Source organism: Neomonachus schauinslandi, chromosome 9 (genome assembly GCF_002201575.2).
Source record: "Neomonachus schauinslandi chromosome 9, ASM220157v2, whole genome shotgun sequence".
Taxonomy (NCBI): domain Eukaryota; kingdom Metazoa; phylum Chordata; class Mammalia; order Carnivora; family Phocidae; genus Neomonachus; species Neomonachus schauinslandi.
This window is the reverse complement of record NC_058411.1, coordinates 33,018,099-33,038,941: the sequence shown is the minus strand read 5'-3', so window position 1 is coordinate 33,038,941 and position 20,843 is coordinate 33,018,099. Positions and strand designations below refer to the sequence as shown.

The 20,843-nt window shown below is 35.2% G+C and overlaps 1 protein-coding gene across 2 annotated transcripts in view; it reads left to right on the top strand.

Moving 5' to 3' along the window:
- PALS1 (protein associated with LIN7 1, MAGUK p55 family member) overlaps positions 1–20,843 on the top strand; it is a 52,555-nt gene that overhangs the window by 395 nt on the left and 31,317 nt on the right. Inside the window, exons 1-3 of one of the 2 annotated variants that reach the window (XM_021679727.1) lie at positions 5,142–5,211; positions 5,637–6,167; positions 19,344–19,552. In XM_021679727.1, coding sequence (XP_021535402.1) covers positions 5,801–6,167; positions 19,344–19,552 — 576 coding nt within the window. In that variant the 5' untranslated portion in view covers positions 5,142–5,211; positions 5,637–5,800. Of the gene's footprint in view, positions 1–5,141; positions 5,212–5,636; positions 6,168–19,343; positions 19,553–20,843 lie in introns of those variants that run through there. The other variant, XM_021679726.1, reaches the window with a different exon arrangement.

The following is a 20,843-nucleotide window of genomic DNA, read 5'->3' as shown; positions in this document are numbered from 1 at the left end:
TTCTCCTATAGCCAACTCACATAAGCAAAGCTCTTTCTCCCCAACTGGTTTGAAGCTAGCACTGAAACAGCTTTGGCCTGCCAACCTGAAAATTCATTTTCTTGTTTTTTGGCCTATGTAAAGAGTTTTGACTTCTTTTTTATTTTTATTTTTTTCTTGGGTGGGGGTATGAGCTGGGACTCTGATGAGGATGTGAAATGTGGGCTTTTGAGGCATTTTAAAAACAACTTATAATTAGAAGGTTGAGAAGAGAGGAATAGAATACTCTTAGGGCCAGGAACCTGTAACTATATTATCTGCATAAGGCAGTCTTTTATTTACACATAAGGAGGTAATTCTCTAGTTATTTACCAGCTTCTGAATTGTCAAAAGATTTTCTTCTTTTTCTCTTTCTTTTGCTTGCATGCGTGTGTGTGTGTGTGTGTGTGTGTTTTGGAGAGGGAGAGTATAATTCCTTCAGATTGCCACATTTTATTGATATGTATTGACTACATATGTGAGCTAGAGTATTCATGGTTTGCCTGTTTAAGAATTATAATGATTTCGATGCTAGAACTATAGGACATAGCATAATGTTTCTTTGATTCTGGAAGGACTTTTGAATCTTTTATGGCCCTCATGAATTAACTTGTGACCATTATAAAGTCTTTTGGAGTGTTGTTTGGTGAGATCATTATTTAACCGAGGCAGTCTGGGAAGATTTCTTGAAGGAAATGGGGACTTGTGATAGATCTTGAAGTCAGAAGATGAAAGGAGAAGCAGTTTATATTTCTTATTTCATAAGGAACTTGGGCAGGAAGAAAAAAGATATGCGATAGGCACAAATGAGGAAGCAAACTTAGAAAGTTTGTGTTGGAAATAGAAAGTTTGGATTTACCTTGTGAGTTGGGACTCTGTTCTCTAAGCAATATGAAAGCCATTAGAGGTATTTGAACATAGGAGCGATTTTACTCATATGCTTAATTAAGCATTTGTCCCTTGCTAGATATCAGGGCTATAGAGATGAATAAGATAGATCCCTGCTTAATAGGTGTAGATCATTTACCCATATGACCTGTAGTCACCTTCAAATTAATGTATCTAAAACTAAACCCATATTATCCTTCAGTTTCTGTCTTCTTTTATCTAATTGTTCTTCTCCTGTATTTTCCATCTTAAGGATATTTGCCATCCATCTAGTAACCCAAAGATACTGGTCCTGGAGTCACACTGCCTAGGTTCTTATTCTGAAGCCTCCCTGTTTGCTTGGTCCCTCTGCTGGACAATATCATGGATCCAGAGATGAGTCAGTATGGTTCCTTACCTTTAAAGGCTTCTAGTCTGATGGGGCGGGCAGACAGAGATACAAATAGCTGTAGTCTGGTTTGATCAGAGATGTGACAGGGGCTGTGGGATTTCAGAGCAGGCACATAACCAGTTTGGGGAGTCATGGAAATCTGGAGGAGGATGTATTTCAACTGAGACTTTTAAAAGGAGAGTGGGCAAGGATTAGATCCTAGGCAGTCTGATTCTGGAGCCTGTTCTCTTAAATATTATGCTGTCTTGGGTAACTGAGTAAGTATAATGGCATTAATTAGAACTGAGAGTGGAGGAAGAAGATTAAGGAGAAATATGAGGGGATTAAAGGGAAATAATGAGTTTAACTCTGGACATGTTAATTTCTAGATCCCTGTAGGACATTTTGGTAGATAAGCTAATGGGCAGGGATCCTGTCTCTATAACCCTAGTACCTAGCCAAGAGTAAATGCTCAGTTACATTTATGTACAAATCACTCTTCTTTTCTAAATCTTTGATGACTTTCTTATTGTCTTGAGAATTAGGGACTTATGTTTAAGACCTTTTGTAAGTTGGACCCAATCAAACTTTCTAGCTGCTCTTCTCTTGTACAAGCTGACTGCCTTAGTTCAACTAGCCTTATTTGTACTTTTCCCACACCTTTTATCTTCCTGCCTTTTGTTCATATGGCCTCTTGCTTATTTTTCCATTCTATCTTCAAGACCTGCTTCAGCCCCCATTCCTCATCTACAAAACAGGCATATTTGGAACTACTTTTAGAGTAGTAATGAGGATTAAATGAGTGAATACTGTGTTAAGTGTTTGCAGTATTCTCCAGCACTTAAGTGCTCAGTACATGTTAAAGTGCTGCTACTACTACTTCCTTCTCTTCTTTTTTCTCAACTCTCCTCTTTTTGCTATATGAAAGGCAGACACCAAGTTCCAGTAATTCTGTAACCTATATGTTTTTTTCAACATAACTTTTCTTTGTCCTCACTGTCTTAGTTCAGGACCTCATTTCTTACAGTTGCCTTCAAACTGGTCTCATTGCCAGTCAATCTTACACACTTCTGCCAGAGTGATATTCCTCTAGAAGTGAATGCGACCATGTCAGCTCTGCTTTAAATCCTGTAATAATTCTTACTACTTTTAAGATAAAGGTCTAAGTCCTTAGCTCTTAAACTGTGTCAGTCTGGCCCCCTGCTTGCCTTTTTATCGTTATTCATGTATGGTGTGCTCCCACTGTCCCATCCAGCCTTACTGCATTCTGTTCTGTTTTCTGAAAGTGCTATATTTTCATACTCTTCATTCTTATTGGTCATGTGATTCCCTCTGCCTGGAACAGACTCTTCTATCTGGCTAATTTTTAGTTGTTCTTTGAAATATTGCTCAAAGAAATGTATCCTTATGTTTTGAGTGTTTTCTGTGACTCCTTACCACATAGTAAGTTTCAGAGTCTATGGTCTGTGCAATCCTGTATGAATTTCTGACATTCTTAGTTGAACAAATTCTCACTGGGCATTCTCTATATGATATGTATTGTGTTAAATACTGGGGGGTATAAAAATAAGACCAGACTCTTGTCTTCAATTTAGAATCTAATGAGGAGGAACCAACTGGGAAGAATAATCATTCATTTTCTTTGCTGTCTCTCCCAGTACACTGTGAACACTCCAAGGGAAATGACCAAAATGGAATTTTAAGCAGATTAATATCAGGTTGCAGAAATTCTTCTGAGAGTAGAAGACTAGATCCAGAAAGACAAGCATGATAATAGTCTAAGCATGAAAACTTTGACCCAGATCACCTGGCCTCATCTCTTTTGCATGAGCTGTAATTCTCCCCTCCCATGATCTATCGTGATGAATTATGGACACAGTCTTACAGTTTTTAAGCTGAGAGTTTTAATTTCAGATCATATTTTTATAGACCAGCATATAAGGTAAAAAGTACATTATTCATTATTAAATATGATTTTTAATCCCCAGTAAATATAATTGGAAAAAGTTGAGAGTTTTAATTTTCTGGACATATGTATACTCCAAGTTTTTTTTTTTTTTTTTAAGGTTTTATTTATTTGACACACAGAGAGAGAGCATAAGCAGGGGGAGCAGCAGGCAGATGGAGAGGGAGAAGCAGGCTCCCCGCCGAGCAAGGAGCCCAATGCAGAGCTCGGTCCCAGGACCCTGGGATCATGACCTGAGCCGAAGGCAGACGCTCAACCAACTGAGCCACCCAGGCACGCCTATACTCCTAGGTTTTTAAAATAAAAATTAAGCATAGGATTACAGTAACTCCCACATACATTTCTGCTTACTTATAATGAAAACATTAAATAAGCTGAATTTGCATTACATATAATCAATATATAAAACTTAAGAACAGCCTAATATAATTCTAATAGTTCTCATTTTACTGAAAAAGAAAGCAATCCAATTATAAATAAGTTATTTATGTGTAGGTCACATAGTTATAAATAAAGAGAGAAGTTAAAATTTGGATATAAGACAGAAAAGTCTACCAAAATTCTTGTGAGAATGTAATGCTAGTGGCTTATGTAGCTTGCACCTGTTTTCCTTCCTGTTGGTCTAGTCATTTTCCTCTCAGTCTAGGTGGAGTTTAAGAAGTCTGTGACAAGATGTTTGAGAGAAGGTTGGCTGGCATTTAGGAGTATTGTTTGAAAACTCAGCTTTTGCTGAGTTGGCATATGCTCTAACCAGCCTATTTACTGAAGTGATGCTCAACTCAAGGAGGTGGTAGGTTTATTATTGTAAATAGTTTTAAAGTCCTGAACAGAGAAGACTAATTAGATTTAATGTGTGGGTTTACACATACATAAACAATCTGCCTACTTATACCTAAGAAATGGCTAGATGAAAAGCCAGTGTCATCCAGTAAAATATTTTTCTTGTCTAAAATATGTTGAAGTAGGGAGCCTGGGTGGCTCAGTCATTTGGGCATCTGATTCTTGATTTCTGCTGGGGTCGTGGTCTTGAGGTTGTGGGATTGGCCCCGAGTGGGGCTGTGCACTCAGCCTGGAGTCCGCTTCTCTCCCTTTCCCTCTGCCCCTCCCCCTGTTTGTGCATGCTTTCTCTCTAAAATAAATAAATAAATCTTTTAAGAAATAATAAAATATGTTGAAGGATTTTTAAAATAGGAGAATGAAGTTAATAATGGGTTTTTAAAATAGAATCAAATTAATGCTAAGAATTAATATGCATATATGTATTTTTTAGTTTTAAAACTTGCATATGATATCTCACTTAAAACTCAGAACAAGCCTATGAATAAATTTTCCAAAGAAATCCAAGGTTCAGAGGTGCCTGGGTGGCTCAGTTGTTAAGCATCTGCCTTCGGCTCAGGTCATGATCTCAGGGTCCTGGGATGGAGCCCCGCATCAGGCTCCCTGCTCAGCGGGAAGCCTGCTTGTCCCTCTCCCACTCCCCCTGCTTGTGTTCCCTCTTTTGCTGTCTCTCTCTGTCAAAAAATAAATAAAATCTAAAAAAAAAAGAAAATCGTTTAAGAAAAAAAAGCCGAGGTTCAGAGAGAGAAACTGACTAGTCTTAAATCATAAAACCAGAAGAAGTGGCAGCGGCAGCATTAAAATTCAGTTTCTGGTCTCTAAGTCCAATATATTCTTATTTGCTGTGCAGTGTGACTTTAACATTTTTGGGTAGTAGCAGATCAACCGTATTCTCTGAATGAGTCCTCATAAAGAATTAACTCTTAATTCTTTTTTTATTGTGACTGGTTATAAGGACTGATAACCCACATAGTCTTTTTCTCACTTAATGTGATTTTATCCTATAGATGCCTTAGCTGCTAATTAAAGTTTCTTTTTCATTAGGTATCTCCTGCATCTCATAAACTCCCAGAAGTGAATTGTCCCCCACAATACTGCCTTAATCTCAAGTGAGACACCGACATGGCTTGCTGTATGCCCATTTCTTTAGCAGTTAACTAAGAAGTTATTTCAGTCTCTTGTAAATTGAGTGTAAAGTACTGTGTTGAGACTATACAAAGATGATCAAAACATCTTTAAACCTTAAGCACCTATTCTCTACCAGACTAGTACCTAAAACTTTATTACTTTCCCACTTTGCTAAACTTTCTGATTCATTGATTTTTCTCAGCTATAGAATTAAACAGTATGCTTCAAATTCTTGGGAGGGGATTTTTTTTTAATACCTTGATTTTCTCAGCATTATCTGTAAAATGAAAGGAAAGTACTTAACCTATATAGCCAAATAATGTTGTACACTTACGAGATACTATATTGTGTATAGATTGGAAGTGGGCTGTGTAAAATCTACTTTTATGTTGTAATTCTTACACTTTTTTTCCCCATCTTTCCCCTTAGATTTCCTTCATGGATACATTTCATAGCATTATTATGTGATGTGAGAAGTTTTTTGTTTTTTTGTTTTTTTTGAAGTAACATGGATTTTATACTACAGAATCAAGAGATTGGCTTTATAGGAGAAATTGATTTATAAAAAGTGGTACAGGTTTTTATAGATAACCATGACAACATCCCATATGAATGGGCATGTTACTGAGGAATCAGACAGCGAAGTAAAAAATGTTGATCTTGCATCACCAGAGGAACATCAGAAGCATCGAGAGATGGCTGTTGACTGCCCCGGAGATTTGGGCACCAGGATGATGCCAGTACGTCGAAGTGCACAGTTGGAGCGTATTCGGCAACAACAGGAAGACATGAGGCGTAGGCGAGAAGAAGAAGGGAAAAAACAAGAACTTGACCTTAATTCTTCCATGAGACTTAAGAAACTAGCCCAAATTCCTCCAAAGACTGGAATAGATAACCCTATATTTGATACAGAGGAAGGAATTGTCTTAGAAAGTCCTCATTATGCTGTGAAAATACTAGGTAAGTAAATACAGCAGTATAATAGAAAATAGAAAAATAGAAAATACTTTTGTTTCTCTTGCCTTAACATAAATGTGTACAGGAAGGAAGAGGAGTATAATAGAATGTCAGTAATAGCAATTTGAATTCAGACCAAGATAAGTTCTTTTCATGCAAAGGCCATATAACCAACCATCATTGTTTACTTTTAGTCACATAGAGCTAAAGCATAGGGCTAAAATGTTCAGTCACTACATGGTTTTTAGATACAATCTTTGAATTAAAAATTTCTATATGTGGGCTAACATTTATAGCCTTGAAATTCACCTTTTACTTCAAACTCAAACTTTTATATCAAAATTACTGAAAAGCAGTTTTCAGGTTTTGAATTTGATTTCCTTGAAGTTTGTAAAATTGTAATGAAATTATTATCTGTAACTTATAATCTATTTGATTTTCTTTAATTAATGACTGCCAATAAGAAGTGGAGCTGTTCCTATGGCATCATACACATAAAACATGGCTCAAAACTACCAAACTCCATTCTGTGAAAAAAACAAAAACAAAAACAAAACAGTGCCATGAGTTATTAGTAGATGTAAACAAAAAAGAAATCTGTGACCAAATAAATTTTGAGAACAGTGGGTTAAATAAGTTAAACCTCTATTACAGGACTTTAGATCCTTTAGAGTGCTAATATGCATTATGAATCTGCAAGGAAGATTGATGTCAAATATATGTTTCCAAACTTAGAATATTTGATCATTGAACGTACTTCCTTCCCTTCCTACACACACACACACACACACACACACACACACACACACGAATAATCTGTGAACTGGTGTTATGGGTATACATTAATCTGCATTCCCTTAAAACCAGGCTAACTCAAATTAAGTATTCTATTTATTGGCATTTATTATTTATAGATGTGAAAATAGAGCTACTTCCACTTTTTTTTTTCTTTTTTTACTTCCACTTTTCTATGGAAGGAGAGAGTTTGCATTGTTGTTGTTCTTCCATTCATTTAAGTGTCTATTGAGCTCTGTACTCATACCATCCTATGTAATATCCACAATAATTCTCTTAACAGGACTTTATAATCTCCATTTTGGAAATAAAGAAATTGAAATTGAGTTAACTCACTGTTTAAGATTCCAGGCTAATAAGTGGTAGAGCCAAGTCTGAATTTGCTTGATCTAGGTATGCAGTTGGTGTACTCCAAAGAGTTTCAGTAAAGAATGATGTCCAGTGTGCTCTTCACTCACTGGATCAGAACTCTTGCTACCAGGAGTAGTAGCAAGGTAATTTTCCCAAAGATACCATATATACTAGATTTGTTCCTCACAAAGTCTCTATGTTCTAAGTCTGAAACAGTTTCTACTATATCACATCATCTTCTTTGTTATAAATTTATTAAGGAACCACGTTTCTTGACAGAAAGCAACATGCATGCTTCTCTGTGTTTCAAAAAATCAGATGTGTGCAGTGATAGTGAAGTCTGGTAAATGCCTTCAGGTATTTTAATTATAGTGAAACAGGCAGACAGCATCCCCCTTGCTGTCCTGCCCACCGCTCTCTCGCAGTGTATTCAATAAACTTTGTCTCCTTTAAAAAAAAAAAACAAAAAACTATAGTGAAAACAGAAAAAATACATATTTTCAAAATACATTTACCTGAAAGAATTTTAATGCTCTTTTTTCCAAAGAGTTTTGTTAGAGTAAAAATATTTAATTCCCGATTGCCTCTTACTGGCCCTCATCTCCCACCACTCCTTTGTTTTTTTTAATTTACTTGAGATAGAGAGAGAGGGAACACGAGCAGGATGGGAGGGGCAGAGGGAGAAGGTAAAGCAGGCTCTCCACTGAGCAGGGAGCCCGATGCAGGGCTCGATCCCAGGACCCTGGGATCATGACCTGAGGAAGGCAGACACTGAACCAACTGAGCCACCCAGACACCCCTCCATTGTTTTTTATTAAAATATTCTTGTAAATATTCTCTCTGACTTGGAGAATGATTACATTGTAATATACCCAGCCCAAGGCTGGATTGATTATTCCTTTTTTCTTTTAAATTTTTAAATTTTTAAATTAAGATTAATGTATTTGTCCATTTGCTCTACTTAGATCAGGCAGAAAAATCTATCTAATAGATAATATTCATGTACTCTCAGTAAAGAAACAAATACAGCTTAAGCCAGATTCACTTTAGTGAAACTTTTTTTTTTCCCTAAGCACAGAAGATTGGAGACCATTTCTCTCAAATTTTTTGGTTTTTCCTATTTCTGTTTATATGTTGCTTGCCTAACTTTTCTGCAAGTGTAGATTAAAGGACAGCTATATTTTCTTCCAGCTTGCAGTCCACTGTGGTTTTCAAAAATACCTTTGTGCAGTCCTTGAATTTAAGGCTGTTTCACATATTTTGCTTTAAAGTAGTTCAAAATGTAGTACCAGGGGCACCTGGTGGCACAATTGGTTAAGAGTCTGACTCTCAGTTTCAGTTTAGGTCATGATCTCAGGGTTGTGAGATCAAGTCCCCCATCGGGCTCCACGCTCAGCATGGAGCCTGCTTGAGATTCTCTCTCCCTTTCCCTCTGCCCCTCCCACTCATGTGCTCTCTCCCTCTCACAAATAAATCTTTTTTTAAAAAATGTAAGAGGTATCTGTAATTCAATTTTTGAATAGAATACTTAATACTTCGAGAAATAAGTAATAGGTTTATTGCTGATAGACTCAACACAAATGTGTTAATTATAGAAAACATGATAAGTTAGTGGAAGTTATAGAGTTGTTATTGCCAGTCAAAGCTTCATTTTTGGATATACTGAGTTTTAAGTTTTCATTTTAAAATGAAGTGTAATAGCTTTATACCAAACATTTTTTTCCTGTACATAATTTGCTAACACATCAAACTACAACAGAAGTACTCCCTTAAAGTTGTGTCTCCCTGCCAGTATTTTAATTAATAAACACATGCCAGAGGCAACTGCTCAGCCTTTTCACAGCCAGAAACAGCCACCTTGTTTTAAATGAGGGAAGGATGCGACAACTAATTTCCTTCTTTAAGAGGAAGCCATCAGTTTCCAGTGATACATCATCATTTATCTGTGAGTAGAGAAAATACTATTTTAAGAATTGAAAATATGATTGGAAGGTGGGATACTTTGGGTCGTGTTTTTTTTTTAAGATTTTATTTATTTGAGGGTAGTGGTTTTTAATGAAAGGATTTATAAATTAGGTACTGTTTAATAAAAGTGCAGGGATGGAATTGATAGAAAATATTCTGAAAGGATGAACTGAACTTGCTTGTTTAAAAGCAGTCAAAATCTTATTAAAAGGGGTGCCTGGGTGGCTCAGTCTGTTAAGCATCTGCCTTCGGCTTAGGTCATGATCCTAGGGTCCTGGGATTGAGCCCCGCATCGGGCTCCCTGCTCACCAGGCGGGGAGTCGGCTTGTCCCTCTGCCCCTTATCCCACTCGTGTTCTCTCGTGTGCATGTGCTCTCACAAATAATACAATCTTTTAAAAAATTTTTAGAACCTTATTAAAAGAAAAGGGTGATGTGGGAATTTAATTTCAAATAAATAGTATTATAAATTATAAGAATTTTGATGTATTAGGGAAGCTTTCCTTAAAATTGGCATGAGTTATTAAAACTTGGCTTTGCTTCAAATAAAATCTCATTGTCTTGTTCTCTTTCATAAGCAAAACAAACTACTTCATGAGGGAAATTCTGAGAAAATAACAAAGCAGGTTAGAGTAGGATGAAGTAGAGTAGAATCATTTTTCAGATACCTCTAGATTTCAGGTGCCACTGTTTTTGTTTGTTTTTATATTCACATAGAAGTAATTTGGGGCCAGGGTTGTAGACAAGTAAATATAATAGAATATTTAAAGGGAATAAAGGAGGAAACACTGTCATCTATCACATATGAAGAGACCTTTGGAAAGGCATACCCACCCACCCACACACATCCATGATGTTTTGTGGTTAGTAAGGAGACCCTTGAAATTCGTGATTAGGGGCTTTTTAATTCATACCAGATGCTATTAGTGTGAAGATAAAAGGTACGCCAAGGGGCAGAATATTAGAATGAATAAAATACTTCATTATATTAATTAATAGCATGTTTCAGTCTTGATTAGTGTCTACTATTTTTGCCACATGTCTCTGAGTATTCAGCTATAAAGTCAGTAGTATTCCCGTATTTGATGTTACAAAGTAAAATATATCTTCTACATTTCTTTGTTATTTTTTGACTTCTGACTGACCATGGGATATACTGGAATTTTGCTAGACTGTGATAAATGTTTTTAAAGATTGGCTTTAAGGAAAGTTTATTTAAATTCAACAAACAAAATTCCAGTGCCAGTAACCTTGAGTTCAGCCTACTTCTGAAAAACTAATAATTATTATTAAATTTTTCCTCAGCTGCTATAGATGTTTCCAAGCTCTTTTAGTCATTCCTTGTGGAACTTTTTTTTCTGGGAGTAACATGATTAGACTTATGGGTACTAGATTTAATGTTTAAAATGTTGGGTCTGTTTGAAAATTTTCTGATTTGTTCAGATTGCTAAAATTAGAGCTAATCTAGAGTAAAGATTAGAAAATTCATTATAATATGTTTATAGTCATGTAATGTTTGGTTGTTAAATGTGCATAATTCTACTGAAAAATAATTAACTGCTATACCAGTCTTTGATACATTGCATCAAAACTTCATTCTGCGTATTAAGTAATAATAGATTTTAGCTTTTGCCTCTTGCAAAGACTTGCATCATTGTGTCATATGTTCAGAAATGCAGGACATCACTGAATCATTGGAAAGGGATGTCTGGATGCAGATGTAGAGTTTGAATATTTTTTATTTTCATTTAATTGCTATTGACATTAGACAGGTTACTTAACTTTTCTAAGCTTAAGCTTCTGAAGTTTGACTAAAATTTAGCTTTTTTTAAAAAAATTTATTTATTTGGGGGTGGGGGGAGCAGGGGGAGGAGCAGAGGAGAAAAGAATCTCAAGCAGATTCCATGCTGAGCGTGGAGCCCAATGCGGGCTCAGTTTCACAACCCTGAGTTCATGACCTGAGCCGAAACCAAGAGTCAGACGCTTAACCGACTCAGCCACCCAGGCACCCTAAAATTTAACTTTTGTAAGAACCAGAAGCCACCAGAGATCATCTAACCTCTTAGTCCGTGAAGTTAATTTGTGGATCTTAACCAGCAAATTTTCATTTTGTTTTTCTAAAATAACAAGTTTTTTAAGATATAATTCATATGGTGACCTGGGTGGCCGTTAAGCATCCGACTCTTGGTTTTGGCTCATGTCATGATTTCAGGGTCATGAGATTGAGCCCCGTGTTGGGCTCTGAGCTCAGCGGGGAGTCTACTTTTCTCCCTTCCTCCCTTGCCCGCTGCCCCTCCCCCCAATTCTACACACACACACTCTCTCTCTCTAAAATAAATCTTAAAAAAAAAGACATTCATATACCATAAAATTAACTCTTTTAAAGGTGTGTTATTCATGAGTTTTTAGTATATTCACAAGATTGTGCAACCATCACCACTTTATAATTTCAGAGTGTTCTCATTAAAAGAAACTCCGTACCCATTAGCAGTCACTCCTATTCTCTCCTCTCCCTAACAACCCTAGTCTACTTTCTGTTTATAGATTTGTTTATTTGGGACATTTCCTATAACTCATACAATATGTGACCTTTTGTGACGGGCTTATTTTTACATAGCATATTATTTTCAGGATTCATTGTGTTATAGCATGGACTAGTACTTCATTCCTTTTCATAGCTGAATACTCTGTTGTATGGACATGCCACATTTTGTTTATCCATTCATCTGCTGATGAAACATTTGGGTTGTTTCCACCTTTTGGCTACTGTAATAGTGTTAAGCATATTCACATACAAGTTTCTGTTTGAACACCTGTTTTTAATTTCTTTTGGGTACATACCTAGGAATGGAATTGCTGGTCATGTGGTAATTCTGTGTTTAAGTTATTGAGGCTTCTGTTCTCATCAGCAATGTGTAGAGGGTTCCAGTTTCTGTACATCCTTGCTTCTACTTGTATTATATGTTTTTTAATTTTAGCCATCCCATCAGTCAGTAATTTTTTTAAGAACTAGATTAAATAGAAAACATTAAAATATATTGCACATAGGTATTTATAAATCTTATATTTCAAATAGCTTTGTGTATTGCCAACAAAAGTTTGAGAAATACTATCCTAGTCAAACCCACTCATTTTATAGAAAGGCCCAGAGACTTGCAGTGGGTTGTCCAGTGACATATAATGCAACTAACAAGTGGTGGAGCAATAATTAGGACCCAGGTATTCTCATCCCAGATTTGGGGCTTCAGTGACAGTTTTTCATTGTCTTACCATGTTTAGGGATAAGATTTTTCCTGTGCTGTCTCTCTTAACTATCTTTGCCTGTATACTTAACTGGTATTTGTTTTTAATTTGTAACCCAATTTGTTAATGAGTAATTACTGTTCAGTATTTTTCATGAGCTTCTGATTTTTTTTTTTAATTCATTTTGACTTGGTCCACTGCCAACCAAAAATCAAAGATCTGAATTTTATGTTCTTAAATTTGGAAAGAGAAAAAGTCTACCTCTGTTTAAGCAAAGATTTCCAGAATGAATGTTCTGATTTTGATTCAGCAGATAGATATACTGGAAACTGATATAATTTCCTCATACTCAGAAATATTAAGGTCCTCATCTGAATATTCAGCTTGACCGTCCAGTGTAGGAGAAAAGAAGAAATCTTTAAAAGTTTCAGAAAAAAAGTTAAAAGTTGGTTAAAATCCAGAAATTTCTGCGGATAGGTTAAGGAAATCTGTATTATTTAAACAATGAGATGGAAGATTGTTATGCTAGAATAGATCTCTAGAAACTGTCTTTTCATTTGGGTGTAAATGATAGCATGAGTTAAAATAAGCAAAGCTAATCCAGGGTAGGTGGTGATCACCATTACTTCGAAAGTTCTCCAGAGATGGAGATTCCTTAGCTTCCTTGTGTAATTTTATTTTGTACCCTTAAAGCCAAAAAGTTCTCCCATATGATTGCCTATGATAGAATTTCAGATAGAGCAACTCTTGGTTTTTGCTTTCTGTTGCCTAATTTAAATTTAACTTTATTCTTTTATATTTTAGGCTACCAGGAGAGGGCCAAGGGGAAAGGAGAGGGTTCGGGGGGTAGATTTGTGGATTTATGGGTATGTTTGTATTTATCTGATTAATTGTATTCCAATGCCAAATAGAAGTAATTTTTTTAGATAATGTATAATAGATAAAATAATAATAGATAATATAATAGATCTAGATAATATTAAATTATTTAAGTGTTATAAGAGATGTTAGAAAAGATGATGGGAACTTAAAACAATTTCTACTGAACATCAGGTAAGAAGAAATAGATCTAACTGTGGGACAAAATTTAAACTAGATCTAAAGAACTTTCTTGTAGGGAAGCTGTGGCAGACTAGAATTTATCCTCAAAGCCAGATTTGATATACTTGCCTTTGCCGCCTTCTCCTCTGCAGTGTCCCCTTTTCTGCCCTCCCTCTGTCCTGCCTTACTGTGGTTATATCTCTGCTGCAATACTCCCTTCTTTGTCCACTTCCCTCTCTGCACTTTGTCATTCTCGCTAGCCCTGTGATTCTCCATGTATCTTTCTATTTTTCTGTCCATGTGGCTCTTTATCCTTATGTTTCCCCTGTTGTGTCTCTGTTTATGGGAGTGGGGAAAGGAGTCTCTATTCTCTGGATTCTGTCGTCTTTTTATTGTGTATCTTCATTGTTAATTACAGAAGAGGGTACATATTTGACAGGACTGATTTAGTTGTATCTGATTGGATTTTTAAAATTCCTTCTGGGGGGGTGCCTGGGTGGTTCAATCATTAAGCGACTGCCTTCGGCTCAGGTCATGATCCCAGGGTCCTGGGATCGAGCCCCGCTTCGGGCTCCCTGCTCTACAGAAGCCTGCTTCTCCCTCTACCACTACCCCTGCTTGTATTCCCTCTCTCACTGTCTCTCTGTCAAATAAATAAAATAAAATCTTTAAAAAAAAAAATTAAAAAAAAAATTCCTTCTGGAATTGTACAGAATGTTTTGTTTTAAGTAAACAAATATAACCTGCATCAGACAATGATATAGGAGCACCTGGGTGGCTCAGTCAGTTAAGCATCTGACTTCGGCTCAGGTCATGATCTCAGGGTCCTGGGATCGAGTCCCATGTCAGACTCCCCACTCACTACAGAGTCTGCTTGCTCCTCTTGCTCTGCCCCTCTCCCCACTTGTGCTCGTTCTCTCTGACTCTCTCTCTCAAATAAATAAAAAAATAATTTAAAAAAAGATGTACAATATAGGACCTAAGGGTTTTTTAACCTACAACTAAATATTCTGACCGTTGAAATTAAGAATTTTTATATGAAACTAAAATGTGAATGAGAATGTGTGTCAAAGTGAGAATCCCTGAGTTGATGTTACCCACAATAATTTTTCATTAGACATCAACCTTAATACCAAAGAAAAGATCCTTTGTCAGAATTACATTCAGAATTTTCTAGTAAAGAACTGAGTAAAGACTGTGAACTCATATCGTGATTAGTATTTTAAGACTAATGCTGTAGGTGTCTGTTGCTTTCTATGTGATTTTAAAACTTATTGGACAGAGGCAGCATCATTTTTAATGTCTTTTAAATTGATAAGCCTTTTAAAAAGCTTTAAAAAAAACACTAATTTCATCAGGATCTGGGTATTTTGTATTTTTTCTTAAATATTCATTTGTTTCAACTACATGTAGTTTAGTCCATATCTTCTAGTCAATCTACATATATTTAATGAAGTTTTAAAAACTCACTGAGTGTCTGCTTTTCTACTTGTTCACTAAACATTCTTAATGAAAACATTTGGATCTGAAGGACGAGAGTACTTTGAGCAGCTTTCCTGCATGGTATTATAAAAGTAGCATTTGGAGGGTGAATAAAACGCATGCATTATATGCATTATATGTATGAAGATGTACAAAACAGCTAGAGAAAATTCCTTCTAAAGATACGTGGTTCTAGCTATCTTTAGCTAGAATGTATAAGCTCCTCTAAATACTGACCTGTGTACATTACATGCTGCGTATGGGGCAAAAAGACATCTCAAGACAGCTTTTCGCCCTAGAATCTACAAAAAAACAAAAAAGTATCTTTTTTATTCCCTTGGTGTGGCAGAAAAGCATTGCCTTACAAGTTTGAAGAAGTGGATTCTTCTTATACTCCTCCATGGTCTTTGTGGCTTTAGAACTCAATATGCACAAATTGCCAGATTTCATCTTTCTCTGGAACCTGCATTCCCTTACACTATCCATTTTGGACTAACAACAAAATTTCCTATTTCCTATCTGAGCAGTGTCTTAACTGTGAGCTGATCTGAAATAAGGTCATTGATCTCAAGTTGTATCTCTCATTAAGCCGTCCTAGTGTGAGTTACTCTTCTTTCCTTTCCCTAGTTTTTCTCTATGACATGACTATACTATCTCATTTTATACTTAAAATATTCTAAATATGAGAATTATATGCTGTGTTTACCACAGAGCAGAAAAAGGGCAACAAAAACTATTTGCCAATGAGGAAATAGAATAACTATAAAAAAAAGACACAACTCCATATAGCTGTCAGTTATCTTCATCTCAAGTATATCATGTCTTAAAATATTATAGTAACCAATGTTAATAAAGCTTTTAAGTCAGTGGTTCTTAACCAGAAGGGTACATTATAATAAACTTAAAATCAGTACATATGTATTTATATTTAATGACATTCAGGAAGACAAGGAGATTCTGATTGTGTTTGAGGTAGAACTCTCACGACCTATCTTTGCAGGTTCCCTTAGTAATTCTCATAAATACCCTCGATTAAAAAATCATTGTTCTGATAAAGCAAGAAAAGGTAGTTAGTACCTATCTGGTGGGCAATTTGTCAATATGTATCAAAGTTTTAAATGTTTTTATTATCTGATCAGTAATTTTAGGTGTTTATTCTAAAGAAATTGGAAAATAACAGATTGCAAAACAGTTACTATGTGACCTATATGGTTAAATCAGCATTTTTTTTTTTTTTTTTAAGTCTGAAAGGGGGGCGCCTGGGTGGCTCAGTCACCTTCAAGCAGCTGCCTTCAGCAGCTGCCTTCAGCTCAGGTCATGATCCCAGGGTCCTGGGATCGAGCCCCACATTGGGCTCCCTGCTCAGCGGGAAGCCCACTTCTCCCTCTCCCACTCCCCCTGCTTGTGTTCCCTCTCTCGCTGTGTCTCTCTCTGTCAAATAAATAAATAAAACCTTTAAAAAAATAAAGTCTGAAAGGCTGTATAGTATAACAACTTAACACCAGTAATTATAGCTGGAATATAAAACAACAATTTTTATTTTATTTTTTTTAATAATGTCAGTATTGCAGTGTCCTTATGGGTGGCTTTGGTACCAGGAGACATTAATGCAGAAGTTCCTTTGCCTTTAAAAGTTTAAATATTCTTGGTGTTGAACAGACAAAAGAGAGATGGTTATCTTTTGTGCTGACTAAAGTTGCTTATTGATTACAGTCAGTGGTGATATCTGAAGCCCTTGATTTTTCTCATTGCCCTGACAACCAGTCTGAGCTCTTTTAAATAATTACTAAACTTTTAAATAGGAATCTCATTATCCACCCAGTGAAGTCTAAGATAGTCCTCCTAGGATTGTAGACAATTACTGCTTTAACTACTTTGTTGGTTTTATAATTCTTTTTCCTTTTAAGATATTTAAATGTTTTCCTGTTTTGCTCTAAAGATACTTTAAGCCTGTTGAATTCTTTATACTCTTAGGAATTCTTTATATACTTAGGTAATTCTGTGGTAACCTCTTTGAATTTGATGGAATCTGACATTCCATATTCTTTTTTTCCTCCCAGGTTTACCAAAGTGTATTTGACAAGTAAAATTGTATGTATTTAAAGTGTACAATATGATGATTTGATGTATACATTGTGAGATATTTAGCACAATTAATTAACACATCCATAACTTCACTTACTATGTGTGTATAGTATGAGAGAGTAGTTCTTGACTATAGTCATCATGTAGCTCCTCAGAACTTATTCACCTTAAAAGCAACAGTTTGTACTCTGACGAACATCTCCCAGTTTCCCCTATCTATATTCTTTTTTTCTAGTGTTCTAGATATTAGCTTAGCTTATGGTTAAATTCTAGCTATTTCTCAAGTTTTATTTAGCTCTGGGGCACACGATTGACAAGTTTTGACTTTCCAGTTTTTTCCCCTAGTTATTTGCTGCATTTTAAATTACTGAAGAGTGTATCTGTATATTTTATAGGGACTAAATCTGTTTTGATTTGGGGGGAAAGGATAAGGAACCTCAAGAATCAACTGTGAAGAACTATTCAAATCTATGAAAGAATTTAACTGCTGTATAGTAGTAATTATAAGATACATGTATAAGAATCAGTAGCTTTTCTGCAGGCTGTATATGAAGAAAACTAATAAAAAGACTTAAGCTGAGAGGGTTTTTTCCATGTGACTGTGTATAAGACAGTAGTGTCCACTGTAAGTTTTTCCCAGACTCATACAGGCTTAATTTCAGTCAGAATCTCAATAGACTTCTCTTTTTAGAGGAATGAGAGAGAGTGGGTAGTACCTTGAAAAAATTATTCTGTAACTCATTTTGAATGGTCAAGACATTTTTGAAAATGTAATTAGCAAGTACTTGACATATCAATATGAGGAAAGACTGAAATGCTACTATAATAAAACATTGTGGCTCTGATAGACCAATGGACTAGAAACAGACCCTATTATATGTAAGATTTTGGTGGTATCATGAATCAGTGGAACAGTAAAGATTATTCAATAAATGGTGTTAGAATAATTGTTAACCACTTGGAAGAAAAGAAATGAAGTTAAAATTTCCCCTCAAATCTATACCAAAGTAAATTCTACATGGATTAAAGTTAATTATGAAGTAGAAGCTGTAAGAAGCCAAAAGAAATGTAGGCAAATATTTAATGACCTAGCAGAAGGAGTTTATAAGCACAGAAACAGTGAAAGAAATCACACAGGAAAAGGTGGATCATTCTTAACATATAAGAGTTGAAAACTTCTATAATAAAAGCTACCATAGACACAGTTAACAGATGAATGAAAAAATTGTTTCTGACAAATGTAACAAAAACACACACATGCACACATCTACCTGTCGCGGGGCAGGGAAGAAACAACTGGTGGCTCTTAACCATTTTGGGATAACACTCTCCCAGAAAAATGCGTGCACTGCATATGCACACTAACAGGCATGTACACACATACACATGCCCACAATTTTCAGTATAATTTTAGGAGACTAACATGTTCACAAGAGTTTTATGGACCACAAAGAAGTGCCTGGTAAATATGACTAAATCTCACCTTCCCCATTAAATAAATTGGTTTTATAGAACTGTAAAGTTGAATATTAGTGAAAATATTGCTAATGGGATGTAAATTAAATTAGCAAAACTTCTCTGGAAAGCTTTTTGGTTTTTAAAATGTCAGAATCTTATTTAAAAATTCTATTTCGAGGAGTTATTTTAAGAAAACAGACTCTCAGACAAATTTTATTCAGCTATGATCATTATGTATTGAAATGCTTATTATTTATAGTAGCAAAAAATTGGGAGGGAAGTAACCTGAATGCTCAACTTTAATGTAATGGTAATTTAAATTATGGTTTAGCCATGCAACCGAGTATCATGGAGCCATTATATATAATGTTTTTAAAAGAGTACTTGGCGATGTGGGAAAATAATTAAAATGTACTGTTAAATGAAAAAAGCAAATACTCAGAGATATTTAAAAAAAAAGTTTCTAGGTGATGGGACTATTGTTGATTTTAAATTTATTTCTGTATTCCTCCTCATTCATTTTTATAGTGAGTATGTATTTTATATTTCAAATGCTTGGAAAAAATGTTATTCTATTTTGTATAGTTTTTAGAGTTTTACTTAAAAATAGGTAAAATTATAGTGATTTAACTCTCAAAAATATATGCAAGGTTTTTTTTGGGAAAACTTAAATCGACTGGTTCAAGAAAGTTTATCTTAAAACACATGTTGAATTAAGACAAACAATTAATTTTTGGATACCTTTTCCTTCTCCTACTAGAAGTGGAAGACTTGTTTTCTTCACTTAAACATATCCAGCATACTTTGGTAGATTCTCAGAGCCAGGAGGATATCTCACTGCTTTTACAACTTGTACAAAATAAAGATTTCCAGAATGCATTTAAGATACACAACGCTGTCACAGTACACATGAACAAGGCCAGTCCTCCTTTTCCTCTTATCTCCAGTGCACAAGATCTTGCCCAAGAGGTATGTATTCTGAACATCTGCTTGAAATATACAGGCTAATTGTTGGTGATAGTAAGGCAGTATTATTGGAAAATACTGATGTGACTATAAGCCTTGTTTGAATTAATTACTATTGATCACATGTTAATAATTTATTGTGTTAGGAAAAATTTGCTACATGCATTTTATCCTGAAAAAATATATACTTCAAAATCAGAGCTCTGTTTCATGAAAAGAAGTGTTAGTTTTATATATAAAATTATATATTTGCATAGTGAGATAAATATTTGTCTAACTAAAGTGAAGTTTTTTTAGTGCTTTTATAAGTGTATAGTTTTATTTTAAGCATTATACATTATAAACTGAGATGAGTACTGATGAGATAAAGTCATATCTGATAACCAGGTGTCGTAAATATACAACTTCTAAAATGTGTTGTTTGTAGATATTTTGAAGTTTTTCCTGTATAAAAACTCTATAGAAGGTCCAAAAAAATTAAATTTTAATGTATGGTGAGAGTTTCTCTCGTTAACATGCTGACTTTGAAGTTCTAGTTTCTGCTGCTTGTGGATGTTGATATTCGGTGTCTAATGTATTCTGCAAACGTCTTTTAAATTGAAGGTTTTAAAAAGTTATAAATAAGCCATCTCCTGTTTTTTGGGATGGAATTCTGTCATTATTATAGGATTTTAAGTTACTTTAATATTATAAAAACTAAAAATTCTGGAAGCTCATTAAGTAAATCTATTTCATTGAACCCAGACACAAGACAGTAAATGGCCCCTGGGGAAGGGTAGGACTTTGAGATCTACAGGCCTTTAAAATATCTTAGGAGGCATTTTTTCAGATGAGCACAGAATATATTTTCTTTATTTAGGTGCATACAATGGATAAAAATCCTATGTGCAAGAGTGACTGAGAGAAGTCTTGTATCACCCAGAATAGGAGAGTGTGACCTAAGGACATATTCTAGAGAGGAGATTTTCTGTCCACTAGAATTTAAAAGAGCTAGTTGAAACCCATTCTTTGTGCTCATCTTTCATTATTGAAATTAAATATGCAAAAATTTTAAATAAAAAAATTCCTGCAGTTTTACTTATCATAGCTTAAATGATTTTTCTTTTTTTTTTTTTTTTTTTAAGATTTTATTTATTTATTTCACAGAGAGAGAGTGAGAGCAGGAACACAAGCAGGGGGAGCGGGAGAGGGAGAAGCAGCCTTCCTGCTGAGCAGGGGATGCGGGGCTCGATCCCAGGAATCTGGGATCATGACCTGAGCCGAAGGCAGACGCTTAACGACTGAGCCACCCAGG